The following is a 12,804-nucleotide window of genomic DNA, read 5'->3' as shown; positions in this document are numbered from 1 at the left end:
GAAACGTTCAGTAAGTGTCAATGAATGTTGATGGGTGCTGCTTTCTCCACACAGAAGGATTCAGTAATGCATCCTTGGTTCATCTGCACTTCAGTGTTAGAATCCATTTTGTCAGACTGTGCCTCAGCTTCCATCTGTCACGTAGCAAGAAAATGCAATGGAGTATTGGTAGGAAAGTTCAGGCTCTACTGCTGGACCTCCAACTACCTCTAATATCATGGGCCAACATAATAACATGGAAGCATTATTTTCAAAGCAGCCCTAGTACTTTCTTTTAGTTACTTCCATTTAAGTTTTAATATTTTGCAGTGCTAATAGCCTGTAGATCTTTATCATCTCAGTCTTAGGGTTCTCAAATGCCATTGTGCTTAAACCTCCCTAGCTGATGAATTGAGGACTGAAATTGCAGCTGATGCTGTTATCTCTGCCACTAGTTCTCAGATTGCCAATACATATTTCTATCCAAATAGGAACCACTTTAAACAACCTGAAATGTGTCATCCGTGTAAAATTCTGCCCTTATGCCTGAACTGGAGTTCCTAATTCCGGCGTAGAATTGTTTATTACTAGTAGACCCTTTACTTGTCTGGCCATTCACTTTTTTTTCTTGTTGGTTCCTTTTAACTTTTGAACGACAGAAGTCACCTGACTCTTGTAAGATGCTTCCCAGTCTAATTTAAGTTCTGCATCACAAGCTTTTCTGTCTATGTAATTTGAAATCCTAGGCATTTATACTCCTAACAGTTTGCATGGTTCCTTCACTGCAGATAACTCTCCTTTTGGCTTATCTTTGCTTTTCTCTGATTTTTTTTTTCCTGCTCCAAGTTATAAATAAGTGGTTCACAAGTCATTAAATACTTCTACTCTATGGAATAAAACGTAATTGAAGACCAGGATTGAAGATGGATAAGAGAAGATGGATAAAAGAGAGATGGATAAAAGAGCCTGGTGGTCTCTTTTTTTGGTTCTAATCTTCTCAATAGAAAAGAAAGCATTGGAAGTGGTATTTCTTGCATCACTCGTGCCAGTCTTTGTCCCCACATCTTCTCACTTTCTGTGGTTGATTCTTCCCTTCAGTTATGTCAGCGAGGCTGCCAGCAGATGTGAGCTCTTGAACCCGCCTTTGTAAGGAAGTGAGGTGTTGGGGAAGAAAAGAGCAGCAAGGTTTGCTCTGAGCTCTCTTGTACCTTCCTATGAAGTCCCAGCTCCTCTGTTTCAGTAGTGATCAGTTCCAACATCTCAGCTTTGTTATCCAAATTCCATCCTTTCAGTATGCTGCCAGTGTCTGATTCCCTAGTGGTCCTCCAGTTACTTCAGTATTCCTGAAATACATGGTCTTTCCATAATCCTCTGCTTCCATTGATGTATCATCTTTCCAAGCCCTCCCTTTATACTCTTATCTGCAATTCCAGGGTCATCACTCTAGCAGTATCACAGTCTTCTCTGTGTTCATCTGTACCTGTCGGACTCGATTGCTTTACTCATCCTGCAGTTTAGTATGAGTCACCTCCAGAAGGTTGTCATTTTCAGGCTTTCACATCCCAAGCTCCAAAGATGAGCTTGCCTTCAGATCCATCTCTGTTTTGTGTATCCCAGTGCCAGAAATCTCTTCCAGTGCAACTGAAACCAGTTCAAAGGAAGAATGACTGATGAAGTAAGCTTCATTACGTTTGTATTTCTTTGTGAAATATAGTGTGGTTGCTCACTGTGTCACAGTTAATTTGCAATATTAATGAAATTACTCCTGTAATTTTATTAATCTTTTCTTTAAGGGAGAATACTACTCACAAGTTACCAGTTTGATGTGGGAAAATGTAATTTTCATTGAATGTGGTTTGGTCTCAAAAGTCAGTGCTCTAGATACTCTAGAGTGCTATCTCCAGACTCCAGTATCCACAAAAGTCAAATGGGATAAATGTCTTTCTGGAGATCAGAACCAAGGGAAGGAAGTAAAACCAGGAGTGTCAAATACTGCCTGAGGTTTTATGCAGATGTCTCTTATAGTATCGCAGCTCAATATAAGTGTTACTTAAAATTTATATTCCAGCTACATTTAATGAATAACCACGTAATGACTTATTTATGCTAACTGCTGGATAAACCAGTAGCATGCTTTTGTGTGATGAAAGTTCTCTATACAGCTGTGCCTCTTGAAAATAGTTTTTCCAAAAGCAATTTGAAGAGTTATATTTAATTTTGGATGAAGAAACTAAAGGATGGCTCTTAGAGTTATTGTTTTCAGGTTCTTAAAAAATGAGAGCTAGACTGATTCGGCATTTCCTGGGGGAATATAATTTCCTGGATTAAAACAAAGTTGTTGTTACTATCTGTGCAATACAGTATCAGCCAATTTTTGTTTCATTCCTGTCAGATAGAATATTTAGCCCTAAGATGCCATCATTGTTCCACAAGACTTTCTGGCTAAAAGCTTTTAGCCTCTTCTGACCTAATTGTTTGTGTCCAGACTTACTGTAGAATGAAGAGCAGAAACAAGGCATTTGAAACAACGCTATATGTTGCTTTTGTTTTTCTCCCTTGTTTGCTTAGCTTATTGCTTTAATAATTCAGCTATTCCCTATACAGTTGACTAGTTTGAGGGCTGCTCTGAGTGTAATGTCTCATGTTTTATGATGTTGACCACTGACATTAGAGGCTGATGGTGGTGATGTGGCAGTAGAGGTTGTACCTCCCCATTTATATTCCATCGCATTTTGTTGCTGTATGATAGTTGACAGCAGAGGCATAGAAGCTGTGAAACAGTGGATCACTTCTGCTGGTGCAGATTTGTACGAGCACAGCATGTAGGCTCTTTGCTGAGGAAAATGCATAGCTAATGATGATGACTCTTGACAAATAGCATTTTGTAGCTGGGAATTTTCTCTATGAGATAGTGTTATTGTGCTCTTTGTATCTGTTGTAGTTTCCATGGAAATAAATAGGAGGCATTACTTTTGGATCAAGCTACATACAAAAGTATCGCATAAATTTTATGTCCTAGGCTATGCATATGTTACATCTTCTTGCCTTATGAGAGCCAGGGGTTAGATCAGTCTGGATCTGAGGCATTTTTTAATACTACTCCCATTTAATCTATTGCCTGGGGAAAGAGGCAGACGCAGCTTTAAAACTAGGTTCTTTGTGGTTACTCTAGATTTTTTTTCTACTGTAAATGTGCAGTAAATTACAGGCTTCTGACATCTTCTGATAGTGTCATAGAGAAGACAGAAATGTAATATATAATTCATAGTGTGTTAGTAACATGAAATACTTTAAGGTTATCTTTCAGAATGGAAAAATATTATGTGAGTGCCTGCAACTAAGATTGAAAGCCACTGCCCACAACATTTCTTTTAAGGTTTTATAAATTCTTTGTACCTTAAGTGGAGTATTTTTTTTTTAACCTAGAAATGCGTCCTCATAACAAAAATAATGATAGAAGATTTGCTTATCATTTCATCTTATTAGAAGCAGACTCCAGTGTCAATTAAAGGACAAAACCAAAAAGATTCCTTGGTAGAGTGGTGTAACCTGGAAAAAGAGGACAAACAAATAAAAAAATAAAAATAAAATAATAATAATAATAATAAAAACAAACAAATAAAAAAACAAGAAAAGACCGACAACAAACTCTCTTTTTGGGGAACATCACAATAGTTTCATAGTGGGTGTGACAGTGTCCAGAGCTTTTCTTGGTCTTCTGTTTTCAATTGCATATTTAGAAAAAGAACGAATTGGGGAATTTCAACTTCTGATCCAAACTGAATGCCTTGCTTGTCACTTTTTATGGTATCTCAGATATTGGAGAGATCTGGACCTGCTCCCAGCTCAATATTTGGAAGCATTAAACACACCTTAAAATACATTTCAATAAACCTGTAGACCTGGGTGGGCATTAGTCGGACTGGTGCAACATTGCTGTTACATTCCAGCCATTCATTTTTCTCTTCAGGATACAAATATCAGATCATTTGCAGCAGTGTAACACCTCAGTCTGTAATCTCTGTTCACAAAGGTGAGATTGTTTTAAAGCATTTTTGGAAATGTGCAGAGCCATGACTGTGCAATGTTACAGCAGGATTTAGGTATGAAACATAACTTGTATTTTTTCCCAAAACTAGAATTCCAGTACTCATGTGTTAAAGATCAACAGCTGTTGTAAATAAAGCTCTTCAGAACTGTGCTAAGAGCTACTTTGTGAGTCCGGAGTGATGTAACTCTATTCTCATATTGGAGTGTTTCAGAAAGATCAGCTCAGTGCAGTTTTGGCTCTTGTGCTTTATGCCAAGTAGAATTCAAAAGTGAAACTTCTTTGCTTAGCTGAATATTTTGGGAAAATCTGAAGATATAGGCACACTTCATTAATTATTTCATGCCTTTGATTATGGGTGGGAGATTGTAACATCTGTGAAGGAAATTTCAAACTACTTGCTTTTTAGAATGCACTATTGCAAGCTGCAAAGTTTGGGAAAACATGTTCTATTTAGACTGGACCAGGATGGCATATTAAGAGTAAAATATTCTAAAAATAAGAGAGACAAGTGGTGTTCTTCAGTCATAGAAGAGAGAAAGCAAGTGAACATCTCAGCGGGCCTTTTTGTCCTCTTTTTCTTTCCCTGAGATTGATCTGCTGTCTGTGAGAGCAAGTGAACTCAATAGATTATATTTCATAGAATCACTAAGGTTGGAAGAGACCACTAAGATGATTTAGTTCAACCATGAACGCATCACCACCATGCCCACTAAACCATGTCCCTCAGTACCATACCCACACATTTCTTGAGTGCCTCTACCTCTCCCTTGGCAACCTGTTCCAGTGCTTCACCACTTTTTTTTATGGGAAGAAATGTTTCCTAATATCCTACCTGAACCTCTTCCAGTGCAATTTAAAGCCAGTGCTTCTTGTCCTAGTACTTATTACCTGGGGAATGAGACTGACCCCCACCTCACTGCAGTCTCCTTTCAGGTAGTTGCAAAGAGTGATAAAGGTCTCCAAGGTTTGTTGCATGTCTGTGTGGAAAGGCCTCTTCAGGAAAAATACTTGGATTCTTCTTTAGTTATTTCTCCCCTGTGACATGGTGTTTCACTGCTTTATAGTTTGCTCTTGAAACAACCTTTTAAGTCTCTGCTTCTTAACTGTTTAGGGCTTGACAATGACTGTGCAAGAATTTATAGGAGAGTTACACATGCACTGCCTGTGGGTATATTTAATCTGAGAAGTATGGAAAGATTTCTGATTACTAGAGCAACTACAGAACATCTTCCTAATCAGTATAAACAAAACCACAGAAAAATTCCACCGATTTCTGAAAAGTTTCTGAAAGAGATTATGTTACATGGAATGGAAGTGGTGGTAAATCGAGTTCACTCGTATCCTTATGAAGCATAGTTATTTGCAAGAACTAGCTGACACTGATTTTAAAACTGTATCTCTGTTTATTACTGTTTTATTAATATATTTTATAACTCAGCTTTTATTTTGCGATACAGAGCATTTCAAGAAAAGAATGGAATGAAGATCAAGTGCTCTTAAAGTCAGCGTTGAATGTTGTAGCTGTGAAATGGAAAGTGAATGGGGCCTTCCTCTTCCCTCCCACATAGGGGACTAGCACCACGTTTGTACTCCCAGTCAGCAGCTTTCTTATTCAAATATATATTCCCTGCTACTTTTCAGTGCTTTATATATTGTACCAATAAGAAGTTTTAATGCAAGGAGAAACACAGTTCTTGCCTTTGCAAATTTAGTATTAATGTAATGCTAGCTTTCTTGAAACCTTCATGCCTGTGTATTTCGGTGTTTGAATTCTTGTAAAAACAGTTGTGGCAGTCTTAGAAACTGGAAACAGAATTTCACATAATTGTTCTTCTAAGTAGTATTATAAAATAATCAGTACTGTGTACTTTAATTGGTGATATCTTGTTGACTTTTTCTGAAAGACTTGAACAAGAAGGAAAGCAGAGAGCGCAACTTGGTTAGTTCCTATGGCACAATGCTGTCATCTTGTAGGGTAGGGAAGAAGCAGCTCTGCTGTATATTTAATGACAGATCCAGTATGCAATAGGTCATCTGTTCTGATTATTACTTTTTTAAAACTAAGTATCCCTTTGGAATGGATTTTTGACAAGAAAATTACAGGATTAGTGCCCACTGTATGACTGATAATTGAAGCTGCTGCTTCTAAGTAAAGCATAAATGCAGCTTAAATAGGCTAAAAAGATATAAAGAAATAAATCTATACATTCTTATTTAAAAAAAAAATGCGGAAAAAGTTCTGGCAGTTCCACTAAATCTGTGGTTAATGCTGGCTGTGTGTGCCAGTCCACTACTCATACAACTTTTTTTGTCCTGTTATGCTTCAAGCAATTCCTTTAATTTTCTTCAGAAGGGTTACTTTATAAAGTGACAATTTAAAACAAATAAATAAGGAACATTTCTGTCATTGCAGCTCCTCATATTCTATCCACCGCAGAAATATCCAAAATGTATGAGCATTCCTGGAGTTTCCTGAGAACTTGACCTTTTATATTAGCACTCTTTCCCACTCATGAGTCCAAAGTCTCAATTTTCAAGCAAGTTTAGAGGCCAGTCTTCAAGCGTTCCTTCTGTACAGTACTTTCAGTTAGTGCACAGTGACTTGAATGTTAGCATAGGAAGTGTGCATACAATAAATGAAAATGATATTTCATTTATTTGCAGTGGCTGAGAGAATCAATAGAAGGCTTGTACTGTGTTGTCTGCTGGTTGGCTATGTGTACAAATAGAAACCTGTGGTACATACTATCACATACGCAGACTTGGGCTTTTGAAACTGTTCTTAACTATCTTCAATCGTTTTACTAAATCTTGTTTTTGACTACCTAATCCTTTTTTTTTTTCTTCATCATTCCTTGTGAGATACATAATAAGTAAAAGTATAATCAAAATGAAGTTTTATCCTTGTCTAGGCATCCGTTAACTTATGACAATTGAGGTATGAGGGTCTCTTTACAAAAGCAATATGGAAACAGACACTAATGCATAGTTTTCAGTGGATGAGATGTGTTCTTAGGGGAACAAGAACTATATTAGAGACTGCTAGCTATTGCAGAAAACCAGTGCTGGTTGGTACAGCTTTATTTGCTTGTACTAACAGGCTCTCATCGGATTTGACCTATGCCTTCACCTGTAGGAGACGCAGCACAGAATCTGTCTGTCTCTGTAGTGCTTTACAGCGCTGTGAAGCCAGCATTCAGGAGTCTTCTGGTTTCTGTTAAGTCTGCCCACCTGTCTTTCTCAAGTAGTTGTGGGTGATAGTAAATGTACAGAATGAGTACTTTAGGTTTGCTTAAAGCAGTGTTCTGCAGTATTTGAAGTACCTGAAGAGAAATCATCAAGTTTTTTATGTTTTTGTTTTTTTTTTGTAGCTGATAATTCATTCTATTAACTAACATTATTGTGCTTTTTCTATCTGTTTCATTTCCAGGGGAAATAAATAGGAGGCATTACTTTCAAAGCTACCTATATATATATATATATGCTATATATTATGTAAAATACAGAACTCTCTCTGGGTCTGTCCTCCCGTGTCTTTCCCCTTTCCAAACGTAGAGATCTTCTGACCTGCAATGAATAGATCTCTCATGTCTTTCTGGTTCTTTGTAGTTTTTCAAATGTACACTGTTAGTGCTAATGAAGAATTCTGGCATCTAAAATTTTAATAGTCAGGAATTACTGATCTAAAAGAGTACTTTTGACCTTTTTAAAGTGGTATATAAAGAAAGAGATAAATAAGGAGGAAAATACTATTTTGAAGTAGAAACATTAATTTAAACACAGAAAAGTTTGGGTAGCTGCCTATCCCTAATTATGTTCTGTGACACCCAGTTTGTTGTCATTATTTTGTGCAGCATTTATCTGTCTAGAGAATCATAGTGCTTCCATGCTACTGTGAGTTCACAGTTTGAATTTGTTTGAATTTGAATGCCTATCCAGAAGAGTACCTTGTTATCCCCAATACTTACGTCCCATCTTTCCTTGGCATTGCAAACTGAATAATGGGTAGTCAAGACAGTTAAAATGAAAAATATAATAAGTAGCTCTAGCTTTCCCTGACACAGCTGTAAGATGTACCTGGATGTTCCATGTGTTTCTATGGCTGTGGTACTGCTTAAGAAGTCACTAAGACCTGATAGTACAAGCAGAATAAAGCGACTGGAGGAGGTTATTAGTCTTACTTCATAGGCAGTGTGTGTTCTAACAGGCTTTGTGGATAGTTGAATGAGATCGGTCACAACTGTGTTATAAATTAGAGTAGTTCTGCGAGACATGGCCTGATGACTTTAGAATTCATTTTCGTAATTATATGTATTCATACGCATGTATAAATTTGCATCCATTTCAGTATTGATACATTCACATATATGACTTAGGAACAAGCCAAATTTAGTCTCCTAATATAGGTCATGTTTTGGAAAAGCTAGAAATGTTTTTTTTCACTTAGTAAGAGAATCTCGAACACAGTGAAATAAAATAAGGGAGTTTTTTCTACTTCAAAAAGATCTTAATAGCTGCTCTTAATAAATGCTAAACTGCAGGGTATTTGTTAAGCAGTTATACTGCAAAGCACTTGTGCCTACCTGGCAAAGATCTAAAAATAAATCTGTATGTTTTTATGTTGTAGGCTCCCGTCTTCGTCAAGAAGATTTCCCACCTCGCATTATTGAACACCCATCTGATTTAATTGTTTCAAAAGGAGAACCAGCAACCTTAAATTGTAAAGCTGAAGGAAGGCCAGTACCAACCATTGAGTGGTATAAGGGTGGGGAAAGAGTGGAAACTGACAAGGATGATCCTCGTTCTCATCGGATGCTGCTGCCCAGCGGATCTTTATTTTTTTTACGCATAGTTCATGGGCGCAAGAGTAGACCAGATGAAGGAGTCTATGTCTGTGTGGCAAGGAATTACCTTGGGGAAGCTGTAAGTCACAATGCATCGCTGGAGGTGGCAAGTAAGTACAGTTCTGTTTTTCACTTTTCAGTAACAGCCCCTTGTTGTAATGTTATTTGAAGATGTGAAAAAAATTATATAGATTTGGTCTACCTCTGAGTCACTGACTTAATTAAATATACAGTTCATTCATTGCTGTGGTTTTTTTTATTATATGCCTATTAGCATGGAGTCAAGAAAACAGTTGTGTCACTGTAAATTTGCATATTTGTGTTCTCAAATATATGTTTAATGCTTCCACAGAATTTGATTGTTCTTAAATTTGTATTATTCGTTTCAAGTTAGATTTTTTTTTCTGCTCTAAATATGCTTGAAAAGCATATTATTAGTAAGGAATTAAGATAGTCAGGATTTTATTTAATAGGATACATTTGGAATTGTTCTTTTACAAGTAAATGCTAGGAAAAAAAAAAAGAAGGTGTATTTAGAAACACAAAATCACCTTTTTTTGCTCTAAAAGAAGTGGCCTACAAATTATCTCTTTACCTTTAAGTAGTAGGCCAAAGGAAGGAACAGTCAAGCGTGTTCTTATCACTTTGTAATGCTTATCTCTTCCTGTGTACTCTTTAACCTCTCCTCATTTTAGAGGAAGAGAAGAATACATGAAAGAGTTTTGAGCAGGCCTTGTGGAGGGCCATGTGTAGGTCAAAAAATGTCAGTTTTATGGTACTTAAGTTTGAAAGAAAGCCTTCCAATCCAAAAGTTAGTTATCTCTCTTTAGTTGCTTTTTGAGTTTCCTCTGCTATCTATTGCAATTCTTCTGGTACTGTGTCGGAAGACAGCTCCAAAGTGGGTGAATCTCTCTTTGAAAATACTGACCTCTCTGTTGACTGAATGACTCATGTTCAGAGCCTGATCAGAGCTTTCCTTCAACCTCTGGGCAAGTTAAGTTGATGCTGATCTTGGTTTATGACTTCGGAAATGATATTTCAGAATGGCTAGATTTTCATAGCTCCTACTGAAGGCTGAGTAAACGATTGTGAATTGCATTTATTTGAGCTCTCTACCTATCCTCATCTACATTTAGTGCTTTTATCAAAAGGATCTCAAGCATTGCATGTAGAACACTAAGTGTACATGATTAAGATCTATGACCATGTTGTTTCCTTGTTACCGGTTTTGATGATAAAAGTTAATTGGTGCTTGTCTAATTGGAAATATGTTTATCCAGTAAATGTATAACCTATTTAAACACTGTTGATCAGTTAGTCACAAATGCTACATACAGCACCTTGTAGGTGCAGGTATTTTTTTTTTAATGGGTGTCCGTGTTTAAGAGATTCTGATGTTAACTGGATGATGTTATTTACTTAATAGCACTGTTTTTACCATCATAAAAAGAAAGTGTTCTGTTCATGAAGTGAGTTCTTGGGTTTGGGATGGCTCTTAAGGTATGTTTGAAATGCATGTGCTGTTTCTGCATCTTTCATGAGGTATACTCATGAAAGTAGTAGTTGATACGCTATTGCATATATTAACTCAACTGTTCCATAGTTGTTAGATGAGTTTTTAAGTGTTGACTGAGGTCATCTTCATAGGGTTGCAGTTAGAGTCTATTTTACAAGATTCTTCATGTAAATGTTTAATTAATTCATTTACATTCTTCATGTAAATGAAGAATCTTGTAAAATTACTATTCTTCATGTAAAATACAGCTATGACAAGAAGGTTTTTTAAGAGCACACCTATTTTGAGCGTAACAACATTATAGTTCTGTTCATGTAATCATATATATATCATGTATCATACATGTATATCTCATGTATCATATGCATATATGTATATGTCATGTATCATATGTATCATATATGCACACATCTGCAGTTTTGAAATACTTAGATTATAATTTAATTTGTGTGTTTGCAAATTAAAATTGCATTTCCATTTACAAGGTTTAGGAAGTCATTATTATTACTTCTGGTGCTTTTAAGTTTAACCAAAAAACTTGTGAAATGTAGGAAATACAAATTTTGTATGTGCTGTAACTGCTGTCTGTCTCTGGAAGGAGCAACTCCTGTCCACATCACGTAATGTTTTATAATGTGGTAGGGAATTTAGCACGCCACTTGTTTCCATCATCTCTTAGAGTAACAGCTTCAATTACATATGTTCCTTTACTGTTCCCTGAATGTGCGGATTTAACCTAAGATTTAGTATAATACTGCAATTTTTCATATCCATTATCTCTTCATTCATATTATTTTAGAAGCAGTTCCCAATTCTCATCTTTGAGATGAGTAATGAATTCTCTCTGTCGACTGTGATATAAGCTGAACGCAGTTTGTAAATATACTGTGCATAAATTCTGCAATTAAAAGGAAAGAAGTGTAGAGGTAACTCATTCCAAAACTTCAAAAAAATATATTAAAAACATTTTTATCTTCTTAAGTATATGTGTATTTTAAGAATTTTAAAACCAACCAGCAAAAATAACAAAAATTTAGATGTGATAGTTAGAATGGAGGAGAGACTGAAATCCCCAGTAAATCATGGTAGAAAACTCTGTTTTGTCCTTTTCTATTTGTCACCTTTCCATTGGTGACTCTACTGAATTGTGTATGTCATTTAATTGAAAGCATGCAACTTCTTCTTCCACTGATATGTATCTCAATCATGATAGTGTAGCCATTAATTAATAATATTGAACGAGACCTAAGTAACATTTATAGTATCAGCAAATGGAACAACAAAAAGGCTTACTTAATTCAATCTCTGCCTCTTTTGGCCCTTGTAAAATCCTTGAAGTTGTGTATCTACTCACCGCACTGTGGATTTGTTTTATTCTCTCAATAATGTTTGGTGCTTTGGTATTTTTTATTATGTTTGTTATAATTTTTCCAGATTTATTGTGGATGTTTCCTTGAAGCGATCTCTGTACCACAAACCTCTAAACATGCCTTAGAACCAAGTTGATCCTTTGGCTGATACAGTGCCATCTTTCTTAAGTCTAGCCAAGCAGTACTTTGAACCCGTATTTGATTGCATTACAGGGAATGTAACTTTCCCTAATCATACAGATAGCCTCTTGATACTTCAAGAATTAAAATGTCTTATACACTTTGTAGACTAGTAAAGCTATTTTAAGTTAAACAGCATGTGAAAAATAGCTTTGTAATTTGGTATTAAATTACATTTTCTGTGTAATTTAGATCTTTAAGTTCTTCATATGCAGAAAGAGTCTAAATTTGAGAAAAATGGAAGACAGCAAGAGGCTGAATTACAAGTCAAGAGATGGAACTTGTATTTGGGGATTTTTCTTTTGTTAGTTAACTGTTTAAAGCTTCATTTGAAATGTTACTCCCACAGAATTTCTGGCGTTGAAGCTCACTGTGTATGTTCAAACATAATTTGCAGAATCAGTATGGTAGCCCAAAAAGAGTGCATGGTGGGATAATCAGATACCAGCCTGTAGTCATCCGTTACAGATTTACCCTGCTACAAGTCCGTTTGCCTCCCTCTTCTTGACTTCCTGAACTCAGCCTTTTGATCTCTGGAGACTTACTTAAATTAGCTGCATGTTTTGTTTTTGAGGAATGTAACTGGTTTCGGATTACTACCTACTAGTGATACATTCTGCAGTGGTGAAAGGTCCTAAAGAATTTGATAAAGGGCATGTCACCGTCAAAATGAAACTGGGTAATTCTCTCTATAAATGTCAACTTTTACAGGTGGGGGCACAGAATTGAGCTATTCTTGTTCTTCAGAGTAAGTGCTTGAGGTGGCTTTGGCTACCGTGTAAACGATTCGGAAACAAGTGTCATTTTTCACAGATAAGCCAAAGTAGTTCTGAAAAAGTGCAAAGTTATGCATCAGCAAATGGG

General features: G+C 36.2%; 1 protein-coding gene across 1 annotated transcript in view; it reads left to right on the top strand.

Moving 5' to 3' along the window:
• The window catches only part of ROBO1 (roundabout guidance receptor 1), a 296,401-nt gene that overhangs the window by 30,667 nt on the left and 252,930 nt on the right, over nt 1-12,804 (top strand). The window contains exon 2 of the mRNA XM_065741854.1: nt 8,658-8,984. Coding sequence (XP_065597926.1) covers nt 8,658-8,984 — 327 coding nt within the window. The remainder of the gene's footprint in view (nt 1-8,657; nt 8,985-12,804) is intronic.

This window comes from Cyrtonyx montezumae, unplaced genomic scaffold (genome assembly GCF_038088225.1).
Source record: "Cyrtonyx montezumae isolate F1298 unplaced genomic scaffold, pur_monq_1.0 scaffold_3, whole genome shotgun sequence".
Lineage (NCBI taxonomy): Eukaryota > Metazoa > Chordata > Aves > Galliformes > Odontophoridae > Cyrtonyx > Cyrtonyx montezumae.
Note: the sequence above shows the minus strand (reverse complement) of the source record. Positions and strands in the feature narration are given on the sequence as shown.